The sequence below is a fragment of the Triticum aestivum genome, chromosome 6A (genome assembly GCF_018294505.1).
Source record: "Triticum aestivum cultivar Chinese Spring chromosome 6A, IWGSC CS RefSeq v2.1, whole genome shotgun sequence".
Taxonomy (NCBI): Eukaryota; Viridiplantae; Streptophyta; class Magnoliopsida; order Poales; family Poaceae; genus Triticum; species Triticum aestivum.
In genome coordinates this window covers 136,505,353-136,532,045 of record NC_057809.1, presented here as the reverse complement: position 1 = coordinate 136,532,045, position 26,693 = coordinate 136,505,353, and the positions used below count along the sequence as shown (strand labels likewise).

General features: G+C 47.3%; 1 protein-coding gene and 1 long non-coding RNA gene across 2 annotated transcripts in view; both read left to right on the top strand.

Moving 5' to 3' along the window:
* LOC123129540 (flavin-containing monooxygenase FMO GS-OX-like 5) overlaps positions 1-26,693 on the top strand; it is a 43,545-nt gene that overhangs the window by 1,407 nt on the left and 15,445 nt on the right. The window contains exon 2 of the mRNA XM_044549665.1: positions 5,728-5,863. Within this exon, the coding sequence (XP_044405600.1) occupies positions 5,728-5,863 (136 nt within the window). The remainder of the gene's footprint in view (positions 1-5,727; positions 5,864-26,693) is intronic.
* LOC123132500 (uncharacterized) lies at positions 8,383-10,525 on the top strand. The gene is made up of 2 exons (XR_006464787.1): positions 8,383-8,893; positions 9,878-10,525. It is a non-coding gene; the product is annotated as an uncharacterized lncRNA (long non-coding RNA).

The window sequence follows — 26,693 nt, the reverse complement described above, 5'->3', positions numbered from 1 at the left end:
GGAGGCGGCCCGGCAAAGGCAGCTCGACATGGAAGAGGCCGCCCGGCAAAGGCAGCTCGACATCGAGGCCGACAACGTTAAAGCCAGGCAGAGGCAGCTCGACATCGAGGCCACCAATGCCGCCACCAAAGCGAAGGAGGTGGCCCTTGCGATCATGAGCGTGGACTTGTCAAAGATGGGCGACAAGACGAGGGCCTGGTTTGAGGCCAAGCAGAAGGAGATGCTCGATGCCGAAGGCCTGAACTAGGTCGTCCGATCGGCGTGGCCGTTCTTTTTGGAGGCTGGCATGGGTGCCGCCCGCCCGCTGGGCCGCTGATAATGTGCCGACAAAAAAACATTCATTTTGGAGGCCGGCTATGTTGCCGGTGAGGACAACTATTCATTTTGGAGGCTGACTGTGTTGTCGGCCGCCGGCTGTGTTGCCGGCGATGGTCGTGTAGGCCGATGGCTTTGTTGCCGGCGTGATGAACTCGGGTCATGAACTGAGGCTTGGCATTTGAAACGTCCTTTTTTTAAAATAGACGCGGACAGGATGGGGCAAAAAGATGCGGCCACATGCTGGGCGCACTGCCACCGCATCCTAGGACAGGCCCGGACACGACCTCAAATCCTTACCCAAAGGGATAAAAATCAGACAAAACAGACGTCTGTTTGAGGTCGCGCGGTAGAGTTGGCCTAATACTTCTATCAGCATATCACAGTAATAGCAACCAAAAAATTTAGAATGCAAACTTTGCACTGTCCAGAACAAAATGAATACTTAATACCAACAAGTCACGCAATTGGTTGGCTAAGCTGATTGCACTGTCCAGAACAAAATGAATACTTAAATTACATGTACCAACCAAGTCACGCAATTGGTTGGCTAAGCTGTTGGGGGGAGGGGGGGGGGGGGGGGGCGTGCGGGGTCACCAGATTTAAGGCTGGTCATAGTGGGAGTAACATAGGTAGTAACATAGATGCCACATAAGCAAAAATGATGATGTGGCAAGTAGTTAATGAGGAGAGAGGCAAATAGAGTAACATAATATGTTACCATCACATAGCGGTTTCCAATGCATAATGAGTCTACAAAGTAATAAATGAAGGCAACTATGTTACCACACCTATGACACTACCCACTATGAAGGTAGTAACATAGACTAGTAACATATGTATGTTACTAGTCTAAGTTACTCCCCACTATGACCAGCCTAAGAGAGAGGAGCACACGCATTTTAACTATGTTGTGTGATTCGAGACTATACTAACTTGAATTACATCGTAATGAGTTCATGCTCCAATTAATTCGTCCAAAAGTCTGAACTAATGAAGAGAGGTAGGCAATATGTTTCAACACACTCCTTCACATATAGGCTTTTTTAGTCCTTCGACCGTTAGACGTGTGATTGATGTAGACTGTAGAATATATTTTCAAATACTGTGTTGGTAGTCTTGAACTCGAGAACTAATCAACTCATCCAAAAGTCTAAGTGGTTGTTTGGTTCTCAGCCACAGTTTGCCAAGCCAAAATCTGGCAGCCACAATTTAGTTGGCATATGTTTGGTTTTTGCTACACTTTGGCTTGCCACACTTTATTGCTCCTATGGTCCACTTGTCATAGAGACAATTTTTTTGCCAAAGTTTGACGTTCAATTTCTCAGCCACATTTGTTTGCCTTGCCACACTTTGGCTTGGCCACACTAGTCTCCAACCAAACAGTCCCTAAGCTTATAGGGAGAGGTGGTATGATATAAATATACTGCATATTCTAGTAGAAGTCATATCACACCCAAGGTGCTGGTGGCATGTTTGGTTGCTGACCTGGGCTCTATGCATGAGGACAATCGATGTCTGGCTAATGAAATACTTTTTCATAGCTAGGCTGCCTAAGCTATTTGTGTACTGATCTCTTGAATTAGTATGGGCTGCTCAGTTTTGTTCGCCATGCATCTCGTTTTTGGATGAGTATGTGACTCACCTAGGCCACCTGGCTCAGTCTGGTCGTATGCCTAGATGACTGGGATTTTTTGTTGAAAAGGAACATCTACGCAAATGAATTGCTAAAAAGGACCACCTGCAAATCAATTTGACAAAAAAGATCCCTTCGATCGTGGCGGCAGGTGCGGCAGACGACAGGTGGCACCAGCCGCCACGCTGCAAGGCGGCAGCACTTTATCGCCTGACAGAATGGGATCTGGCGCCGGCGACGGAACCGCAGCGGCGTGTGGGCCCCGGCCGCCAAGGCGCATGGCGGCAGTACTGTACAGCCTGGCCCCTGCCGCCTCGTGGGCTGGCGGCAACACAATTGCTTGATCAGGCCTGATTGTAATCGATACGATTAATTAAGAAAAAGGAGGGGTTGATCACATGCATGTTGCATGCAGGTAGGCGTCGTTTTCTCTGTGAAAGCACAGAGCAACATCATTTGTTCTCTAGCGGATGTTTATATATGCATCAAAAGCATTGTCACCATTCTGATTTATGTGGCTAGCGGCTGGCCGAGCGACCAGCTCTTCCTATCGACAGAACATGCCATCTTAGGGCATCTCCACCCGTTGGCTCTCTAGGAGGGGCAAAAAATCACTCCCTAGGAACGCACCGGCGCTAAACCGCGTACTGGGGGCGTGATGCCCCCCAGTCGCGGCGTCCATGGTTAATCAAAAAAATCAAATACGGCGCAAAAACGACTCAAATTTAATGCAAACATCGGTGAGTTCGTTCAAACTTAAACATATTTTACAAAAAAAGGAAGAAACTACCGCGGGCTATCCCCGCCGTCTCCCTCGCCGCCCGCCCACGCGGTTCTACATGCCGAGGAGGCTGTAGAACCGCGTGTAGTCACCGCCGTCGTCGTCGTCGTCGTTGTCGTCGCTGCCCCCGCCTACGCCTCCGCCGTCCCTACTGCATCCCTCCCCCGGTTGGCGCGGCGGGTTGGACGGTCCGGGGGCGTCGTCATTGTCGCTGTCGAGGACCACGACGCTGTGCTCGTCCTCGAGCCCACGCTTGCGGGCGGCGATCTCCTCCAGGGCCCGGCACTGCCGGACCATCTCGTCGCGGAGGTAGTCGTCCCGCGCCCACCGCAGGGCGTCCTCGTCGGAGAAGCCGCGCCGGGCTATCTCCTCGTACTCCGCGGGGAGGCCGGGCTTCGGCTTGGGCTCGACGAGGACGAAGCGGCCGATGGGTGGGGAGGCGTTGGCGCCGATGCGGACGCCGGAGCTGCGGGTGCGCGCGCTGACCGGCGTGCCCTGGGGCTCCGGCTTGACGGGGCGGAGGCAGGGCGAGCCGCCGGACGAGGAGGAGGACCCCCCGGTCTCCATGCGCCTCGGGGTCCAGAAGCTTCCTGGCCGGCGTGAGAAGGAAGGGGGACGGGGTACTCGAGGCGCGGCGTGTTGCGCCCTCGATGTACTCGAGGACGGCCTCCAACGTGTGCCCGGGCACGCCCCACCACCGACGCCGGCCGACGGCGTTGAGCCTGCCGCAGGGCTCGACGCCGTTGGTGGCCTCGAATTGCTCGGCGTGTCGGCGGCGGAAGTAGGGCTCCCAGAGCGGGCTGTCAGGGACGTACCGTGGCCCCTCCCTCGCCGCACGCGGCAGGGACGAGCGGATGCGTGCGATCTCCGCACGCCGCGCCGCGCCGGTGGGTATCGGGGGCACCGGCACGCCGCCGGCGCTGATCCTCCACGCCTCGGGTACCCGCATGTCTGGCGGGACCGAGTACTCGCCCTCAAAAAGGAGGCGAGCCTCGCTCTCGTGAAGATGGCGGCGGCCGAATCTGTTCGCCGCCGCGCCGTCGCCTGGGAAGCACCCAGCCATGGGTGCTGGAGACGGCGAGAGAGAGGAGAAGGAGGAACGACGATGGCGAGAGAGAGGCGAGGGAGGAACGACGACGAGAGAGAGTACGAGTCGCCGAGTGCTCTGGGGCGCGTCTTATATAGGCCGAGGCGCCGCCCGTGCGCGAGCCGCCGTGAGTACGCGTGGCGGGCGAGGGAGGGCGAGGGACGCGCGTCATCCGGTCTTCATTGCGCCGCCCGTGAGGCATCAATGGCGCAGGCTGACCGGCGCGGCGGTTTTGGCATTGATTCGCCGTGGGAAACGAGGCGATGAGGACGACGAAGGGCCGAGAAGAGGGTAGAGTCGCTGACGCGGCGGGCCCGCGGCTGTTTTGCGCCAAAACAGTTCGCCCCGGCACCCCCGGGCGCCCCCCAGCGCGCCGGGTTCGGCCTGGGTCCGCCGGCGCTGTTTTCGGTCCAAGCCGGCGAAAATTGGGCTCCTGGGGGGCGCGATTGGGCCGATTTTTCGGCGCCGGCGTAAAAAAAACGCCTGGGGAGGCCTTCCTGGGGGCGCGGCTGGAGATGCCCTCATCGGCTGTAGCACCGACCCCGCAACAGGGCTGCCGCCAGCCCGCGAGGCGGCTGGGCCCAGACTGTACAGTACTGCCGCCATGCGCCTTGGCGGCCAGGCCCCACACACCGTTGTTGTTCCGTCACCGGCGCCAAATCCCGTTCTGCCAGGCGATACAGTACTGCCGCCTTGCAGTGTGGCGGCAGGTGCCACGTGTCGCCTGCCGCACCTGCCGCCACGGCCGAGGAGGTCTTTTTTGTCAAATTGATCTGCAGGTGGTCTTTTTTAGCAATTCGTTCGCGCAGATGGTCCTTTTCGACAAAAAATCGATGGCTGGCCAGGCTAATCGCCCCTGTAGTTCGTCCAGCCAGTCAACCGGAGAATTTATCAGGTCATCAACCAAATAAGGTGCATACAGTTTCCAGACACACTTGAGGCCACACAAGCAAACCAAACACAATTTAAGTTAGATTCGAACTTGAAACTATGAAACCGTAGATATTAGACCCGGTAATTTCCAACCTTAGCCATGATGGAAAAGTAATTTTGCATTCAGGTGTTTCCTTGAAATGTGACAAAATGTAGGGAATGCAAGGAATTCGAAACATGGAAACTTTCATAACAAAATAATAAATGCTTGTGCCATGTGCAAAATAACTTGTCTTCTTTTAGGGTTTCAATGCAAAACCACCTTGAATAACAAGGCTAATGTTTGGGAATGGTTTTTTGATGGTTAATGTTTGGGAGTTGATCTTATTCCAGGATTCTGAAATAAATCTAAATAAGTTACTGGTCTAGCAAAAAAATCATCAACCAATATCAACATTTTTATCCCATAGAAAAAACTATAACGAATTTATCTTCCTATTTTCGCACATTGTCCTTTTTTATGATTCTATGCGGATTATCTCCAAAGCATTCACTACATTCAAATTCACTTTTCAACACTACTACGGTGTTTATTTTAATGGTTGTAGAGAGTTTATGGTTCCATTTAGATAGCTTCCTCGTATGGGGTTCAAGTTGAGCCCGGGACAATAATTAACTAGATGATGGTTGCAATATAATTCATTGATATTTAGTTATATGGAACATTAATATTTGGATTAATTGTATGAGAACTAAATCTGAAAATATGTATGTTGACTATATTTTATTATTGTATAGTTATAAATATTTATTGAATATATGTAACATAATAGAACATGAAGAGTTTCCCATGCATGGTAGCATTTTGAGGTGGGCCTTCTCCGATGCATCACTGCATGTTAACAGAAATACATTAGTGGGGATCATCCATTTAGTTACACAGGATTATGATTCGAAGTGGAATATTTTTTTTAAATGCATACCTTTGTTTATCTTATCCTTTTTGAAATGATGTTTATCTTATCCCAAGGGTAGATACAAGTACAACTTCCCATTCCTCACCAACGATACAACCGTCTCCGTGGACGACAATTGTGTCGATCCACTGTACAAGCATGTGTTCCCGCCACAGGTTGCTCCTCGACTCTCCTTCATCAGGTTGCCTTTAAAGGTTTGTTTCTATCTTAATATTTGTAGTGCGCCTATATAGCAGGCTCACTATTTTTTGGCAATTGCGATGAGTTCTTTATTTATTTTATGTTCATAAGAATAAGGATGTCTGGAATTTTTCAGCTCAAGTAATATATTATTGTACATATGTAGGATGCGGTTTTTTTCGGACATGTATCCAAGCGAGGATTAAATCTGAGCCATCAATAAAGACTTTGAGATCTCAGGGTAATATAGTATAGAACTAAATACTACATGACATATATGAAATGTGTACACCATCAATATAACAAGGAATACTGATCTAGTATACCTCGCGGGTTGTTAGCATGCAATAATTATTGTGTTAGAAGTACATGCCGAGTAGTTATTCCACGCGGTAAGTCATAGCTAGAGTTTCAGTAATCAATGAGATTTAGATTTCGGAGCTAATGAAGGCACGCCTTAGTACCGGTGAAAACCTAGAATCTACTCTATGTTAGACTTCAAAATTACCATCAACTTCAACATACAAGTGAAGTGTGCACCATGACAAAATGGTTAAAGAGGACGAGACATATATGGCATTAGTAAATGGGCACTTGGATGGGGAAGCACGCGGGTCTGGTGCATGAATGCATATACACAAATGCACATGGGTGGACATGCATGCAGATGACGGGGCGGCCGCTCAGATTGCTGGCTAGCTGCAACCCATGATATTGGTGTCCACCTAGTTGACTACGTCACTGGAGATTGGATCCGGGACGGCGGCAGCCTCGCCACGGATTGCTGTCGCCATCAAAACATTTTGTGAGAGTTTCATCTCAACAAATATGGTGGTTCACTTCGGCGGCGAGATGCAAACTATGAATGATGTCTTGATGCAGAGGGATTGTTGTGCAGTGGCGGCGGTCATATCGCTTGTAGCTGCTGGGATCGTGGAAAAGTGGTGGTGACAACACATGAATGACCTCGATGGTGGTGCTACTTGAGCACCCGGTCTTGAGTTCCGGGGTGAAAGCCTTGGTCTGGCCCGAGTTGGGTATACCTGACAATGGCGATGTTTTCACATCGTTACCTTGTTGAAGGCATTGTTCGGAATATTCGGACTGATTCTTCAGGGTGAAAACCTAGATTCCAGCCTTCGGTGGCTGGATCCGGTGACGTAGACACTTGAATGTCACACCCTTCTTTAAGGCGTTGCTGTTGAAGAACCTTGTCGTCCCCGTGGTGTCATGAGATTGTCGGTGCAGATATGGTCATTGTTATAGTTTGTCGATCGTGATGTGATCGCTTTGGAGCTTTTTTCTTCTTTCCTCGCCTACACATAGCTTTGGTCTTGTATGACTTTGCTATTTGTTGGCGTGTTTGTGTGCGTGCGTTGGTGTTGGCTGTGTGCATCCTAGCTATGCAGAGGCCGGGTGTGTGCTCATTATGTTTATAACTTCTTGATGCTCCATTTTGAGTCAATAAAATCCATCCTTTATCGAAAAAAAATGGGCACTTGGATTGCATAGGATGGTAGTACCATTGCACATCTTCTCATAAAAAAGGTACATTTACACATCAATAACAGGCATATGAGATGATAAAAACCAACATAGTGCACTCGTAAAGATTGGGTACATGAAAGCTAAATCCATTGGACATTCTATGGAACACCTGCTATCTATATCCTATTTTTTGCTGATGTTGTCTTGGTGCATTGAACAGTTAGTTTTGATCATCTCCCTAATAAGAATTTTTTGTGGTTTACTACTTTGTTGTTCATGTGTTTTTCTCCGTTTTACCCCATCTGCCTGTGAAGTTGTGCATATTGTGAGTAGGATGGTATTTTCAAATTTCAGGAATCTAACATATGGTTACTTATTTTTTTTTAATTTCCCACTTTCACATACCTCCACTTTGTATGATTATGCTAGTGTTTTGAATGGATGATTTGTTAGTGTTAGTATTAAGTTGTCATATTAATGAAATTTGGAAGTATATCAAACGCAATCGATTATTTGTTATAGGTGGACTAGTTTAATCTTATGTGCTGGACATATTTTCAAAATTAAGATTTCGGATTCGTGAAATTTTTAAATACTTACCGCATTTTAGAAACAGAAATCATTTGTATGCAGTATGCACATACATAACAGAATATGAAGATAGACCTAAAGATGTTCTAGCATGGGACTTCACACTGATTAGCTTATTCAGTACACATTCTTGATTTCTGTTGGCAACCGTGAGAAATTAATGGGTGGTGCAGTTAGTAAACATGTAGTGGGGCCACATGAGGTAAGAGTAGACCGAGTAGAATCCCTCGATTCCATCCATGAATTAAAGAAAACTATAGGAAAAGAAGCGAATTAATCCAAATATACTTGATTTAGTTTCACTTACCCTAGTCAAAGCATAATGATGGTGCATTTCATCTCTTGTTTGATCAATCAGAATTCCAATAACAAGGAGATTGATCAAACGGGTTTCCTAGTAGTTTGGTATAAGAATCAATATTTCCTCGATCTTGGGAGGTACGTGTAGGAATGAAGAAAACTCGGTATAAGGGAAATGCAAAGGGAAACGTTTTCCGCCGGCAGACCGGCTGAACGCTCGGTCGGTCACTCGCGAGCCGCAGGATGGATTGTAATCGTACGATACACAACGCGCCGCTCTACCCAGGAAATATCTCGCCCAACTAGTACTATCCTTATCCGTTTCCTTGGGCGTTCCTTCCCCACCACTCACTCCCAATCTCTCACAGAGCCATGGCTGCCACAAATCTATTGCGTTACTTCCACCGGCCTCCTCCTCTACCCAGCTCCTCGCAGCTGACCCACCGGCAAAGCTCGCTGCAGCGTGCTTCCGTTGGGGCCTCCTCCTCTACCCAGCTCCTCCTTTGCTGACCCACCGGCAAGGCTGGATGCGGGGCGCTGCCGGTGCTTGGTGTTGGTCGTTTAGGTGGTGCACGGTAGGAGCGGGGAGACTATGTGCTGCGCGCGGCCGGGACGGCGCTGCCGCATGCCTGCAGAATCGCGAGCGACGGGGAGCGCTAAGATAGGTTGCTGGAACCACTTCATTTTTTGCTGGAACCTTTTTTTTATTTTGCTGCAATTGATAGGTTGATGGTGCCGTCGCTGCCGTGACTTCTTTTGCTACATCAATTTTGTTGTTAGAACCACATCTGATTTTTGCTGGAACCAGCTCCTGACTTTGCTGCATTAGGCGAAAATGGTGGTGGGCTGCGATGGCAGTGCCCGCCATGTTCTATTTTTGCTGGAACCACTTAAGATTTTTGCTGGAACCCCTTTTCCTTTTTGCTACAAATCGGGGATGCTGGAAACGGGGACATCGGGGATGCTGGAACCCGTGGTGTTTTTTGCTGCTACCAGCTGTAATTTTTGCTGGAACTGGTGTGTTCTTTTTCCTTGGATCGGTGTCGGCGGTGATTTTCTGCTGGAACCAAGTTCTATTTTTGCTGGAACCAGTGATATGTTTTGCTGCTATGGGAGGAATTTTGTGCTGGAACTGGTGTTTCCTTTACTTGAATTGGTGCCAGCGGTGAATTTTGTTGGAACCAAGATGTTTGTTTTGCTGGAAACATAGATGTGTTTTGCTGCCACCGACGGTAATTTTTGCTACATGGTACTACCATCGTCTTTGAATTTTGCTGGAACCAAGATGTTGTTTTGCTGGAAACAGAGATGTGTTTTGCTGCTACTGACGGTAATTTTTGCTACGTGGTAATACCATCGTCTCTGAATTTTGCAGGATCCAGTACTCTTTTTTTGGTACCATTGCTTTGTTTTTTGCTGAAACCAAATGATTTTTTCGCTACCACTGTCTTTGAGTTTTGCTGGAACCAAATGATTTTTTTGCTACCATTGTCTTAGTTTTTGCAGGAACTAGCACCTATTTGTTCTACTACCATCTTTGGATTTTTTGTTGGAACCGTCGTCGATTTTGCTACAACCGGCAAATGTTTTTGCTACGTCCATTCATGACGAAGATTAGCTACATCCTTTTTTTCATGGTGTTTCTGCAGGCTCGACGAAGATTAGCTGCGGGCGGGGGTGGCCGGCAAGCACGGGCGGCGCGGGGGTGGCCGGCAAGCATGGGCGCGAGCGCGGGGGTGGCCGGCGAACACGGGCACGAGCACGGACGGCGCGAGTGTGGCCGGCGAGCATGGGCGCGAGCACGGACGGCGCGAGGGTGGGCGAGCACAGGCGCGGATGCAGACGGCGCGAGGATGGCCAGGGAGCACGGGTCCGACCGTGGGCGGCGCAGGGTGGACGGCAAGCATGGATTGCGCGAGACAGGCGGCGAGCATGGAGATCTTCCTTTTTTCTTTTTTCTTCACGCGTGTGTGAAAGGGAGAAGTCGACTCAATCGCGCTATCCAGACCGTTTATTTGTACGGGATCCAACGCCTGGCAGCGGACCGGCCGAAACTTCGGCCGGTGCGCCGGCGCCTAGCAGCATGCATACATCGTATTCGACTAAAGAGGCGGCGTGGTGCATTATACCGTTCGCGAGCTGATCCTAGCAAATGAGGTGATCGAGTGTGTTGCAGTTTGTCAACTACGTGGCCTGATGCACATTGATCGTTCAATTTAACACAAATTGAATACAGTTAGGAGATACATCACTGATCTCCAACGAATGGTTGGTCCAGATTTACACCTTGCTTGTCACCATGTCCCATAGTGTATTTTTTTTACCTTTATAGCACTTTCTACATACAAATGAAAAACAAATACAGTGTTGATGTAGGTTACGAGCTTAAATGCATGAACATGTGGAGATGAGTGACGATCGTTGTTGAATAGTCAACGGTTAGGAGAAGTTGTTATCTCCATAATTTCTCTATGCGGATTTGCTAATTTTCATATGAGGATGAAATAATAGTTTTTTTCCACTCATGATTGTATATGATGGTTGTTCTGAAGATAAAATATATCCATAACTTCGGATGTTGTGCTTTGGGGAGAGTTGGCGTCAATGCAAGAGCAATTGCTCACGGGGTAGTATGTGGCTAGGTTTTTTTTTAAGGAACCGGCAGGAGCACTGCCTTTTTCTTTATAGAAAGGAAGGAGCAGAAAAGCGCAATTTACAGAGGGGCGAGTGGTTTTAGGTACCGCTGCAGGACTACAGAAGATTGAGAACTACCCAAAACTAGTTAGCCAATACCCGTGTTTGGGAAGCATCCTGTAAATGCCAGGTCCTGCTGAATGATAGCGTCTAGGGCGAGTGCGGCAACCTCACGGTGCGTCAGTCTTTGTCCGGTGAAAACACGCCTATTCCGCTCCTTCCAGATTGACCTAGATGATTCTCCCACTGCGCCGCCGGCGGCCCTGCTTGGACTATGTTGTCAGTGTTTTATCCCACCAGTCGGACACGTTCCCAGGCTCCGGGAGGAAGCCCGAGATTGGTACGCCCTCGTTTGTCCAGGTGTTCACCTGGTTCCAAACCGCGACCGTGAAGGGACAGTCCTTACAAAGGTGAGTTGCAGTTTCAGGCTATTGGAGGCATAGCAGGCACCTGGGGTCATGAAGCCATCCCCTCACAGCCAGTATATCCGCGGTGAGGATTCTCCCATGAAGAATGAGCCAGGCGAAGAATTTGCATTTAGGCTCAGCGTTTGCGTGCCAGACCTTCGTCGTGTCGAACCGTGCATAGGAGCCGAAGAATTGTGCGCCGTAGGCCGAAGCCACGGAATACGCCCCTGAGGTGGTTAAATTCCAGCGAATGCAGTCCTCTTGGGCAGGCTGAAGGGTTGCCTTCCCGATCTGCTCCCAGAGAGTCACAAATTCTCCTAGTTGCTGCATGGTCTAAAGTTTGGCGACCGCCTTTATCCAGTTCTCGTTCGTGAGTTCTTTGTGCACCGATCTGTTCTTTCTGGAGGTGATCTTGTAAAGCTCTAGAGCCACAAGCCTGAGGGGGGCGCTTCCGGTCCAGTTGTCCTGCCAGAAGAGGGCCTTTTGCCCATTGCCCAGCGTAATCAAGGTGCATGCGCGAAAGAGGTTCATGTCTCCTTGGTCACATGGTAACTCGGATCCCACCCATGGCCTCTCTGGGTCAGTCCATTGCAGCCACGGCCACCGTAGACGTAGGGCGCGGCCGAATCTCTCTAGGTCCATGATTCCCAAGCCGCCCAAATGCCTGGGGCGGCAGACAGTCTTCCAGTTAACAAACGAGTGGCCACCCGATGTCTGAGTTTGGTCCTCTTTCTGCCAGACGAAGGCCCGAATGATTTTGCCAATCTTTCGCAGGGTCCCCTTTGACAGGTTAAGGGCGGTGATGTGGAAGGTTGCCATGGCCGTGAGAACGGATTGCGCAAGAGCCACCCTCCCGGGTTTGTTGAGGAGTTTTCCTTTCCATCCAGGCAGCCTACCCGTGAATCTGTCAATGAAAGGTTGCAGATCAATCCCTCTTAGCCGGTGAAAATGCAGTGGTAGCCCCAAATAACGTCCCGGGAAGGTGGCGATCTTGGAGGGGAAGACTGATAGCACATCTTGAAGGTCAATGCCCGCACATCTAATCGGGAAGACCTCAGTCTTGGTCAAGTTTGTGACAAGTCCGCTTGCATCTCCAAAAGTCTTCAGTATTGCCAAAATCGCGTGTAGCTCGCCTTGTCTGGGTTCACAAAAATGCCCGCATCATCGGCGTAAAGGGATATCCTGCATCTGGCCGTCCTTGCATGAATGGGCTTTAGGATGCCTTGCCGGGAGGCAAGTTGAAGGATCTGCTGTAGCAGGTCAATGGCCAGGATGAAAAGCATAGGTGATATTGGATCGCCCTGGCGAAGGCCTTTTGCGTGGCTGAACTTTCTGTCGGGGTTTCCATTAAGAAGCACCCTTGATGAAGAAGAAGACAAGGAGAGGCAGATCCAGTCCCGCCAACGTTGTCCAAACCCCAGGCGTTGCATGACCTCGAGCAAGAAGGCCCAATTTGTTGGGGAACGTAGCATAAATTCAAAATTTTCCTACGTGACACCAAGATCTATCTATGGAGAGACCAGCAACGAGTAGAAAGAGAGTGCATCTACATACCCTTGTAGATCGCTAAGCGGAAGCGTTCAAGTGAACAGGGTTGATGGAGTCGTACTCGTCGTGATCCAAATCACCGATGATCCTAGTGCCGAACGGACGGCACCTCCGCGTTCAACACACGTACAGCCCGGTGACGTCTCCCACGCCTTGATCCAGCAAGGAGAGAGGGAGAGGTTGAGGAAGACTCCATCCAACAGCAGCACAACGGCGTGGTGGTGGTGGAGGAGCGTGGCAATCCAGCAGGGCTTCGCCAAGCACCATGGGAGAGGAGGAGTAGGGAGAGAGGTAGGGCTGTGCCAGAACTTCGTGTATAGCTCACATGCGCCTCTCCACTATATATAGGGGTGGAGGGGCTGGTTTCTTGCCCTCCAAGTCTATTGGGGCGTTGGCCAAGGTGGGAGGAAAGAAATCTCATTATTTCCTTCCCCACCGATTGTTATCCCCCCTTTTTAGGGATCTTGATCTTATCCCTTCGGGATATGATCTTATTCCTTCTAAGGGGGGATCTTGGTGCGCCTTGACCAGGGGTGTGGGGCCTTGCCCCCACTACCCACGTCCATGTGGGTCCCCCCATGCAGGTGGGCCCCACTCCAGAACCTTCTAGAACCTTCCCGGTACAATACCGAAAAATCCCGAACATTTTCCGGTGGCCAAAATAGGACTTCCCATATATAAATCTTTACCTCCGGACCATTCCGGAACTCCTCGTGACGTCCGGGATCTCATCCGGGACTCCGAACAACATTCGGTAACCACATACAAACTTCCTTTATAACCCTAGCGTCATCGAACCTTAAGTGTGTAGACCCTACGGGTTCGGGAGACATGTAGACATGACCGAGACGTTCTCCGGTCAATAACCAACAGCGGGATCTGGATACCCATGATGGCTCCCACATGTTCCACGATGATCTCATCGGATGAACCATGATGTCAAGGACTTAATCAATCCCGTATTCAATTCCCTTTGTCTATCGGTATGTTACTTGCCCGAGATTCGATCGTCGGTATCCAATACCTTGTTCAATCTCGTTACCGGCAAGTCACTTTACTCGTTCCGTAACACATCATCCCGTGATCAACTCCTTGGTCACATTGCGCATATGATGATGTCCTACCGAGTGGGCCCAGAGATACCTCTTCGTTTACACGGAGTGACAAATCCCAGTCTCGATCCGCATAAAACAATAGATACTTTCGGAGATACCTGTAGTGCACCTTTATAGTCACCCAGTTACGTTGTGACGTTTGATACACCCAAAGCACTCCTACGGTATCCAGGAGTTACACGCTCTCATGGTCGAAGGAAGAGATACTTGACATTGGCAAAGCTCTAGCAAATGAACTACACGATCTTTTGTGCTAGTCTTAGGATTGGGTCTTGTCCATCACATCATTCTCCTAATGATGTGATCCCGTTATCAACGACATCCAATGTCCATAGCCAGGAAACCATGACTATCTGTTGATCACAACGAGCTAGTCAACTAGAGGCTCACTAGGGACATATTGTGGTCTATGTATTCACACGTGTATTACGATTTCCGGATAATACAGTTATAGCATGAATAAAAGACAATTATCATGAACAAGGAAATATAATAATAATACTTTTATTATTGCCTCTAGGGCATATTTCCAACAGTCTCCCACTTGCACTAGAGTCAATAATCTAGTTCACATCGCCATGTGATTAACACTCACAGGTCACATCGCCATGTGACTAATACCCAAGAGTTTACTAGAGTCAGTAGTCTAGTTCACATCACTATGTGATTAACACTCAATGAGTTTTATGTTTGATCATGTTGCTTGTGAGAGAGGTTTTAGTCAACGGGTCTGAACCTTTCAGATCCGTGTGTGCTTTACAAATCTCTATGTCATCTCCTAGATGCAGCTACCACGCTCTATTTGGAGCTATTCCAAACAACTGTTCTACTTGGAGCTATTCTAAATTATTGCTCCATTATATGTATCCGGTCTCTCTACTGAGAGCTATCCGGATAGGTGTCAAGCTTGCATCGTCGTAACCTTTACGACGAACTCTTTTACCACCTCCATAATCGAGAAAATTCCTTAGTCCACTAGTTACTAAGGATAACTTTGACCGCTGTCCTGTGAGCCATTCTTGGATCACTCTTGTACCCCTTGACTGACTCATGGCAAGGCACACTTCAGGTGCGGTACACAGCATAGCATACTGAAGAGCCTACGTCTTAAGCATAGGGGACGACCTTCGTCCTTTCTCTCTATTCTGCCGTGGTCGAGCTTTAAGTCTTAACTTCGTACCTTACAACTCAGGCAAGAACTCCTTCTTTGACTGGTCCATCTTGAACACCTTCAAGATCATGTCAAGGTATGTGCTCATTTGAAAGTATTATTAAGTATTTTGATCTATCCTTATAGATCTTGATGCTCAATGTTCAAGTAGCTTAATCCAGGCTTTCCATTGAAAAACACTTTCAAAATAACCCTATATGCTTTCCAGAAATTCTACGTCATTTCTGATCAACAATATGTCAACAACATATACTCATCAGAAATTCTATAGTGCTCCCACTCACTTCTTTGGAAATACAAGTTTCTCATAAACTTTGTACAAACCCAAATTTTTTGATCATCATCAAAGCATACATTCCAACTCCGAGATGCTCACTCCAGTCCTTAGAAGGATTGCTGGAGCTTTGCATACTTATTAGCATCTTTCGGGATTGACAAAACCTTCCGGTTGTATCACATACAACCTTTCCTCATTAAAATCGTCGAGGAAACAATGTTTTGACATCCTATCTGCAAGATTTCATAAATAATGCAGTAATCGCTAATATAATTCCAACAGACTCTTAGCATCGCTACGAGTGAGAAAATCTCATCGTAGTCAACTCCTTGAACTTGTCGGAAAACATCTTAACGACAAGTCGAGCTTTCTTAATGGTGACATTTACCATCATTGTCCGTCTTCCTTTTGAAATCCATCTGTACTCATTAGCCTTATGACCATCGAGCCGTTCTGCCAAAGTCTACACTTTGTTTTCATACATGGATCCTCTCTCGGATTTTATGGCCTCAAGCCATTTATCGGAATCCGGGCCCACCATCGCTTCTCCATAGCTCGTAGGTTCATTGTTGTCTAGCAACATGACCTTCAAGACAGGATTACGTACCACTCTGAAGTAGTACGCATCCTTGTCATCCTACGAGGTTTGGGAGTGACTTGATCCGAAGTTTCATGATCAATATCATAAGCTTCCACTTCAATTGGTGTAGGTGCCACAGGAACAACTCCCTGTGCCCTGTCACACACTAGTTGAAGAGACGGTTCAATAACCTCATCAAGTCTCCACCATCCTCCCACTCAATTCTTTCGAGAGAAACTTTTCCTCGAGAAAGGACCCGATTCTAGAAACAATCCATATTGCTTTCGGATCTGAATTAGGAGGTATACCCAACTGTTTTGGGTTTCCTATGAAGATGCATTTTATCCGCTTTGGGTTCGAGCTTATCAACCTGAAACTTTTTCATATAAGCGTCGCAGCCCCAAACTTTTAAGAAACGACAACTTAGTTTTCTCTAAACCATAATTCATACGGCGTCATCTCATCGGAATTACGTGGTGCCCTATTTAAAGTGAATGTGGTTGTCTCTAATGCCTAACCCATGAACGATAGTGGTAATTCGATAAGAGACATCATGGTACGCACCATATCCAATAGGGTGCAACTATGATGTTCGGACACACCATCACATTATGGTGTTCCAGGCGGTATTAATTGCGAAACAATTTCCACAATGTCTTAATTGTGCGCCAAAACTCGTAGCTCAGATATTCATCTCTATGATCATACCATAGACATTTTATCCTCTTGTCATAATGATCTGCTACTTCACTCTGAAATTACTTGAACCATTCAATAATTCAGACTTGTGTTTCATCAAGTAAATATACTCAACATTTACTCGAATCATCTGTGAAGTAAGAACATAATGATATTCACTGCATGCCTCAGCACTCATTCGACTGCACACATCAAAATGTGTTACTTCCAACAAGTTGCTATCTTGTTCCATCTTACTGAAAATGAGGCTTTTCAGTCATCTTGCCCATGTGGTATGATTTGCATATCTCAAGTGATTCAAAATCAAGTGAGTCCGAACGATCCATTTGCATGTAGTTTCTTCATGCATATACACCAATAGACATGGTTCGCATGTCTCAAACTTTTCAAAAACGAGCGAGTCCAAAGATCCATCAACATGGAGCTTCTTCATGCGTTTTATACCATTGTGACTTACATGGCAGTGCCACAAGTAAGTGGTACTATCATTACTATCTTATATCTTTTAGCATGAAAATGTGTATCACTACGACCGAGATTCAATAAACCATTCCTTTAGGTGCAAGACCATTGAAGGTATTATTCAAAAATAGAGTAACCATTATTCTCCTTAAATGAATAACCGTATTGCGATAGACATAATCCAATCATGTCTATGCTCAACGCAAACACCAATCTCGGTGGTAGAGGGAGCGTGCGATGCTTGATCATATCAACCTTGGAAACACTTCCAACATATATCGTCAGCTCACCTTTAGCTAGTCTCCGTTTATTCCGTAGCTTTTATTTCGAGTTACTAACACTTAGCAACCGAACCGGTATCCAATACCCTGGTGCTACTAGGAGTACTAGTAAAGTACACATTAACATAATGTATATCCAATATACTTCTATCGACCTTGCCAGCCTTCTCATCTACCAAGTATCTAGGGTAATGCTGCTCCAGTGGTTGTTCCCCTTATTACAGAAGCCCTTAGTCTCGGGTTTGGGTTCAACCTTGGGTTTCTTCACTAGAGCAGCAGCTGAATTGCCGTTTCATGAAGTATCCCTTTGTTCCCTTGCCCTTCTTGAAACTAGTGGTTTCACCAACCATCAACAATTGATGCTCCTTCTTGATTTCTAGTTTCGCGGTGTCAAACATCATGAATATTTCAAGGATCATCATATCTATCCCTGATATGTTATAGTTAATCACGAAGCTCTAGCAGCTTGGTGGCAATGACTTTGGGGAAACATCACTATCTCATCTGGAGGATCAACTCCCACTCGATTCAAGTGATTGTTGTGCTCAGACAATCTGAGCACAAGCTCAACGATTGAGCTTTTCTCCCTTAGTTTGCAGGCTAAGAAAATCGTCGGAGGTCTTATACCTCTTGACGTGGGCACGAGCCTGAAATCCCAATTTCAGCCCTCGAAACATCTCATATGTTCCACGACGTTTCGAAAACGTCTTTGGTGCCTCTACTTAAACCATTTAATTGAACTATCACGTAGTTATCAAAACGTGTATGTCCGATGTTCGCAACATCGACAAACGACGTTGGGGTTCAGCACACTGAGCGGTGCATTAAGGACATAAGCTTTCTACTGATCGCATAATTGCTACTATCAACTTTCAACTATATTTTCTCTAGGAACATATCTAAACAGTGGAACTAAAGCGCGAGCTTACGACATAATTTGCAAAAGGTCTTTTGACTATGTTCAGGATAATTAAGTTCATCTTATGAACTCCCACTTAGATAGACATCCCTCTGGTCATCTAAGTGATCACATGATCCGAGTCAACTAGGCCGTGTCCGATCATCACGTGAGACGGACTAGTCATCATCGGTGAACATCTTCATGTTGATCGTATCTACCATACGACTCATGCTCGACCTTTCGGTCTCCGTGTTCCGAGGCCATGTCTGCACATGCTAGGCTCGTCAAGTTAACCCTAAGTGTTTTCGCTGTGTAAAACTGTCTTACACCCGTTGTATGTGAACGTAAGAATCCATCACACCCGATCATCACGTGGTGCTTAGAAGCGACGAACTGTAGCAACGGTGCACAGTTAGGGGAGAACACTTCTTGAAATTTTGTAAGGGATCATCTTATTTACTACCGTCGTCCTAAGCAAACAGGATGCATAAACATGATAAACATCACATGCAATCAAATAGTGACATGATATGGCCAATATCATTTTGCTCCTTTTGATCTTCATCTTCGGGGCTCCATGATCATCATCGTCACCGGCACGACACCATGATCTCCATCATCATGATCTCCATCATCGTGTCTTCATGAAGTTGTCACGCCAACGACTACTTCTACTTCTATGACTAACGCGTTTAGCAATAAAGTAAAGTAGTTTACATGGCGTTCTTCAATGACACGCAGGTCATACAATAAATAAAGACAACTCCTATGGCTCCTGCCGGTTGTCATACTCATCGACATGCAAGTCGTGAATCCTATTACAAGAACATGATCAATCTCATACATCACATATCATTCATCACATTCTTCTTGGCCATATCACATCACATAGCATACCCTGCAAAAACAAGTTAGACGTCCTCTAATTGTTGTTGCATGTTTTACGTGGCTGCTATGGGTTTCTAGCAAGAACGTTTCTTACCTACGCAAGACCACAACGTGATATGCCAATTGCTATTTACCCTTCATAAGGACCCTTTTCATCGAATCCGTTCCGACTAAAGTGGGAGAGACTGGCACCCGCTAGCCACCTTATGCACCAAGTGCATGTCAATCGGTGGAACCTGTCTCACGTAAGAGTACGTGTAAGGTCGGTCCGGGCCGCTTCATCCCACAATACCGTCAAAACAAGATTGGACTAGTAACGGTAAGCATATTGAACAACATCAACGCCCACAACTACTTTGTGTTCTACTCGTGCAAAGAATCTACGCAATAGACCTAGCTCATGATGCCACTGTTGGGGAACGTAGCATAAATTCAAAATTTTCCTACGTGTCACCAAGATCTATCTATGGAGAGACCAGCAACGAGTAGAAAGAGAGTGCATCTACATACCCTTGTAGATCGCTAAGCGGAAGCGTTCAAGTGAACGGGGTTGATGGAGTCGTACTCGTCGTGATTCAAATCACCGATGATCCTAGTGCCGAACGGACGGCACCTCCGCGTTCAACACACGTACAGCCCGGTGACGTCTCCCACGCCTTGATCCAGCAAGGAGAGAGGGAGAGGTTGAGGAAGAATCCATCCAACAGCAGCACAACGGCGTGGTGGTGGTGGAGGAGCGTGGCAATCCAGCAGGGCTTCGCCAAGCACCATGGGAGAGGAGGAGTAGGGAGAGAGGTAGGGCTGTGCCAGAACTTCGTGTATAGCTCCCATGCGCCTCTCCACTATATATAGGGGTGGAGGGGCTGGTTTCTTGCCCTCCAAGTCCATTGGGGCGTTGGCCAAGGTGGGAGGAAAGAAATCTCATTATTTCCTTCCCCACCGATTGTTATCCCCCCTTTTTAGGGATCTTGATCTTATCCCTTCGGGATATGATCTTATTCCTTCTAAGGGGGGGATCTTGGTGCGCCTTGACCAGGGGTGTGGGGCCTTGCCCCCACTACCCACGTCCATGTGGGTCCCCCCATGCAGGTGGGCCCCACTCCAGAACCTTCTAGAACCTTCCCGGTACAATACCCAAAAATCCCGAACATTTTCCGGTGGCCAAAATAGGACTTCCCATATATAAATCTTTATCTCCGGACCATTCCGGAACTCCTCGTGACGTCCGGGATCTCATCCGGGACTCCGAACAACATTCGGTAACCACATACAAACTTCCTTTATAACCCTAGCGTCATCGAACCTTAAGTGTGTAGACCCTACGGGTTCGGGAGACATGTAGACATGACCGAGACGTTCTCCGGTCAATAACCAACAGCGGGATCTGGATACCCATGATGGCTTCCACATGTTCCACGATGATCTCATCGGATGAACCACGATGTCAAGGAATTAATCAATCCCGTATTCAATTCCCTTTGTCTATCGGTATGTTACTTGCCCGAGATTCGATCGTCGGTATCCAATACCTTGTTCAATCTTGTTACCGGCAAGTCACTTTACTCGTTCCATAACACATCATCCCGTGATCAACTCCTTGGTCACATTGCGCATATGATGATGTCCTACCGAGTGGGCCCAGAGATACCTCTCCGTTTACACGGGGTGACAAATCCCAGTCTCGATCCGCATAAAACAATAGATACTTTCGGAGATACCTGTAGTGCACCTTTATAGTCACCCAGTTACGTTGTGACGTTTGATACACCCAAAGCACTCCTACGGTATCCAGGAGTTACACGCTCTCATGGTCGAAGGAAGAGATACTTGACATTGGCAAAGCTCTAGCAAATGAACTACACGATCTTTTGTGCTAGTCTTAGGATTGGGTCTTGTCCATCACATCATTCTCCTAATGATGTGATCCCGTTATCAACGACATCCAATGTCCATAGCCAGGAAACCATGACTATCTGTTGATCACAACGAGCTAGTCAACTAGAGGCTCACTAGGGACATATTGTGGTCTATGTATTCACACGTGTATTACGATTTCCGGATAATACAGTTATAGCATGAATAAAAGACAATTATCATGAACAAGGAAATATAATAATAATACTTTTATTATTGCCTCTAGGGCATATTTCCAACACAATTTACCGAGTCAAAAGCCTTTGAAATATCGAGCTTGAGAAAGAGGCCCGGGATGTTCCGACGATGCAGGTCCTTTATGAGGTTCTGAACATGCAGGAAGTTGTCATGGATGGAGCGTTTCTTCATGAAGGCACTTTGGCATTTGGAGACCAAACTGGGCAGTATAGGAGCGAGTCTATTTGCCAGCAGCTTGGAGACGATCTTGGACAGGCTATGAATCATGCTGATTGGTCTGTAGTCTCTGACCACACGGGTGTCGGCCTTCTTGGGGAGCAGTATGATGTTCGCGGAGTTAATGAGAGAATCACAGTCGCCGCGGAGGTTAGCAAGCTGAAGGATTGCGTCAACAATGTCGGTTCGGATGATGTCCCAACATGCTTTGAAGAAGGCTCCAATGAACCCATCCGGGCCAGGCACTTTTACGGAAGGGAGTGAAAAAACCGTGTCTTTTATCTCGTCCTCATTGAAAGGTGCCTCTAGTTCTGAGAGATCCTGCATGGTCATCTCCAGGTTGTCCCGATTTAAACTTGAGTTACGGGGCGTGGGAGTACCCAAGTGGTCTTGGAAGTGGGAGAGGAGCACATGTTCCTTATCCTCGGCCGAGATGGCAACACCATGGTCCGTGTGTAGTGTCTGAATGTAGTTTTTTCGCCCGCGTCCATTCACCTTTGCATGGAAAAACTTTGAGTTGACGTCCCCAAGCCTGATACGCGTGAGGCGTGCTCGCTGGCGGAGCTTTATCTTTTGGAAGGATAGGAGACCAAGATATGAGAGCTTAAGCCTACGTCTGAGCCCCAGTTCTGCTGGGGAGGGGGACCTTCCCTCCTCGGCCAGGTCGAGCCGCCAGATTACCTCCTTTGCAATGTCAATCTGTGTTTTAAGCACTCCAACTCTTTCTCTTTGCCATTTCTTGAGGGCCTTTGCAGTCCTGGCCAGTTTGATGTGTACCTTGCGAACTGGGTTGGTTGACTGGACGTTTTTATTCCAGGCTGCGGCCACCGTTTCCTTGAAACCTGGGAGACGAAGCCAGAACTCCTCAAACTTGAAAGATGGACGCCGACATACCTCCGTATCCCCAAGGAGGAATAACGGGGCATGATCCGAGCAGGCCGACGAGATGGCTTGAAGGTGCGCATTGGGGAAAAACATCCCAGTCGTCCGAGTGGAAGAAATGATCTATCTTTGTGAGCACTGGATTCACTTGAGCATTTGACCAAGTGAATTTTCTGCCTGACAGTCGAATCTCTTTTAGCTGTAGGTGATTTAGCGCAGAACGGAAACTACCCATGAGGCGGTTATTGATGTTTTGGTTGTTCTTGTCAGCCGCTCTGGTGATGAGGTTGAAATCACCAAGAATGAGCCATCGTGGCTTGACAACATACTTCAGCTCTTTGAGATCGTTGATGAACAGAAGCTTCTCTTGTTCTCCCTGAGGGCCATAAACGCAAGACAGTGTCCAGTCGAGGCCCTCAGCCAGCATGGTCACGGTGGCAGAGATAGTTCTTTACGAAGCGTGGAAGTCCGAAAGACTGAAGTAACAGTCAGAGACAGCCGTTATCATGCCCCCCCTAGAGCCAACAGCCGGGAGGACCTTGTAGTTTGCAGTAAAGGAGGGTCCGAGCATGCTTGTAATCAAAACATCATCGACGTGATCAAGCTTAGTCTCCTGGAGGCAAACAATTGTGGCCTTGCAATCTCGGACGAGGTCCCTCACGGCGTCGCGACGGGCAGGGGCATTTAGTCCACGCACATTCCAGCATATAAGTTTGACATTAGGTTGCGCCATATGAGGAAACAATAAGCACACAGGATCTGAAAACTTGAGACAGTTGACGAGGATGCACACTGGGGTGCCGCTTTGTGAACCTGGGGACACTAAGTTGCGTACACTGGTTCTGAAGAACTCGAAAGGGGGCAGCAACGACTGAGTGGCGAACGACGACACACACGGTAGCAAAGCAGTACGTAGAGGAACTACACATTGTCAACTTCAGGTTCTTCAGTGGTGGTGGCTTTCTTCTTTTCTGGCTTGGAGTTTGCCGCCTTAACATGCTTCGTGAGAGTCTTGATTGCCGGGATGACCGGAGCAGCGAGGGGCGTGTTGAACAGTGCCGCATAGGCCGTCTGCACCCCGGCGTCCATCTCTGACTCCGAGCCGAGCAGGTTGCAGGCACGAGCAATCAACTCCTTTTTTTTCCAACCGGGCTCTCACCCCTTTCCATTAATTTCTCAATCAACGGAAATACATCAGTCAGTATCCAAGTTTTTGCCGACTAACCACAACCCACAAGGGGAACTAGAACCGAACTGAGAAACGCAAAAGGAGACTGAAAGGGGAAGAGCGAGCTGGTGCACCAACAGGAAACCCACTGCATGATGATCCTAGAGCGGACCATCCGCCGTGGGGCGAAAACCTGATGGCACTCACAAGCAACTGCCCGACTGAAAACGAGTTCAACGATAAGACTACTGGCTAACAGGTTTTGCCGCGGCAAAATATTACCAAAAGACGCCATAACCGGCGGGCATCAGACCCCAGTGGTAAGCCAAATCATAAAACACCAACGGAGCTCAGCTAGCGGATCTGAATCCCGTCATTGTCGTCGAGAAGGAGTCTGCCACGAGGAAAGGATCTATCCGCCAATGCAGCAGCCGCCTGAGCCAATCTCTTCACACCCGTCTGAAACTTCACCTTGTCATCTTCTTTAAGTAAACCTGCCCAATAATATAACATAAAAGAGCATGCAGTGAAAACAGCCTCCAACGGAGTGCGAGCAATATGTTTATCAAAAGTGACTTTATTTCGAAGGATCCAGATCCCCCAGCAAACAGCAGCGATAATCATCATATAGAACTTTTCCCCTCCTGGAAAAAACCTATACAGCCACGCCCAACTTTGCCACAGCGATCGGGGGCAGCAAGATGCTCCACCCGTCATTCCCAGTACGCCCCAAACTGTGCGAGCAAGTGGGCAATTAAAGAATAGATGGTTTGCTGTTTCAATATTTGTACAAAAAGAACAAGTAGGATCCCCAGGCCACTGCCTAGCCCGCATATTGTCTCTTGTAAGTACAGCATTTTGAAAAAGCTGCCATAAGAAAATTTTAATTTTTAGAGGGATATGGGCCTTCCACACCCACTTATAGTTGGGGCCAGATAGGTTCTTTTCTAGCCATTCATAAACCGACTTAGTTGTAAATTTTCCTTTACTATTACATTTCCATGAGATAGTATCCGGAGAGCTAGTCAAAGTCAGCTGCCTGGCTTTCTCAACCATCCAAGTCCATTGGTCATTCAACTCTCCAAACAATCTGCGTCTAAAACCCAGATTATAGTCGTTTGCAACCTAGGAAGCAACAGTGCATTCTTGGTCATGGCAAATACTAAATAGATCTGGGAAGCGCTCACATAGAACTGTATCATCCACCCAAGGGTCGTGCCAGACTCTTGCCAGGTTACCACTATTGATATTAACTTTCCTTCCAACCATATATGTGTCTTTGACTTTCATGATAGCTTTCCAACTCGGAGAATCCGAGAAACGGGTCCGTATATTAGCTACTGTTTTGTTTCTAAAGTATATGGCCCTCACAATCCGCTGCCACAGGCCATTGCCTGTTTCAAGCTTCCACCACCATTTAACAAGCACACTAATGTTCTGCTTATGAAGATCCTTGATCCCCAAATCCCCAATCTTCTTAGAACGACATACTCTATCCCACTTCACCATATGGTATCCATGTTTCTTGTTCTTTTTCCTCCAGAAAAATCGTCTGCGATGTTTATTCATTTTTTCAATAAAAGTTTTATTGAAAAGAAACATCGACATAAGATAAGATGGAATCCCATCCAGTCTGGACCCCAACAGAGTAAGTCTGGCTCCTAGTGATGCTGCATAAGCAATCCAGGCATCCATTTTTTTAATCATCTTACCTTCCAGGAAATCCAATTCTATGTTCTTAAGGGTAGAATATGTAACAGGGACACCCAAATATCTCATGGGCAGTGTGCCCACTTGACAATTAAACATGTCCGCATATACTAAGTCAGTCTCGTTATCCCCTCCGATAGTAAAAATCTCACTCTTGTCAAAATTGATTTTCAATCCTGACATGAGCTCAAATAGGTAAAGCAAAAGTTTGACATTGATAGCTTTATCAATGTCATGTTCAAAACATACCACCGTATCATCCGCATATTGGAGGATACCAACACCTCCGTCAATAAGATCAGCCGCCAAACCCTTAATGAGGCTGTTTTTTTGTGCTGAAAGCACCATTTTAGTTAGACATTCAGCCGCCATATTGAATAGAAAGGGGGAATGAGGGTCACCCTGCCGTACCCCCTTAGCACTTTGTATATAAGGGCCGATCTCATCGTTAATCTTGACACTCACCGTGCCGTTCTTAAGGATTTGAGAGACCCACCCACACCACTTAGAGTTAAACCCACGCTTCTCATGGCAGTCAAGCAAAAAATCCCAATTAACTTTGTCATAGGCCTTTTCAAAATCAAGTTTAAGGATCACACCCACTTGCTTTTTGATATGAGTATAATGCAACACTTCTTGCAGGGAGAGAATACCATCAACAATGTGTCTCCCTTTAATAAAAGCATTTTGCTGGACACTAAACAACTTATAGGCATATTTGCTTACTCTAATATCCATAGCTTTGGTGATGAGTTTATAGGGGCAACGAAGTAAGCAAATTGGCCTATATTGCTGGATTTTTGTAGCATCTGCCGATTTGGGTAAAAGAGTTATAATGCCGTAGTTTAGACGTTGCACGTCCAACTTGCCTTCATAAAACCACTCGAAAAGACGGAAAAGATCCGGGGCAACCACCTCCCAGCAATGTTGATAGAACTCAACAGGGATATCATCCGGACCAGGGGCCCAGTTGGATCTCATATCAAAAAGGGCTTTTTTAATCTCCTCAAGAGAAAAAGGTCGAGTTAAGTCTTCATTATCAACATATGTCATCCTCTCTTCCTGAGACCATAAGTCTGCATTGATATGGCAAAGGTTACCCGGAGCCGGCCCAAAAAGGGTTTTATAATACTCTGTGGCATGGGACAACAAGTTTTTGGTCCCTTCTATAGTCACAGATCCATACTCAAGAGATTTCATGGAGTTTTTCCTGCGACGCCCATTAGCTACTTTATGAAAAAAGTCAGTGTTATTATCTCCTTTCAACAACCATCTCTCGTTATAGAATTGGTGCCAATGAAGCTCTTCTTCTACATACATCTCGTTGAGCTCTACTAGGATATCGAGCTTCCTA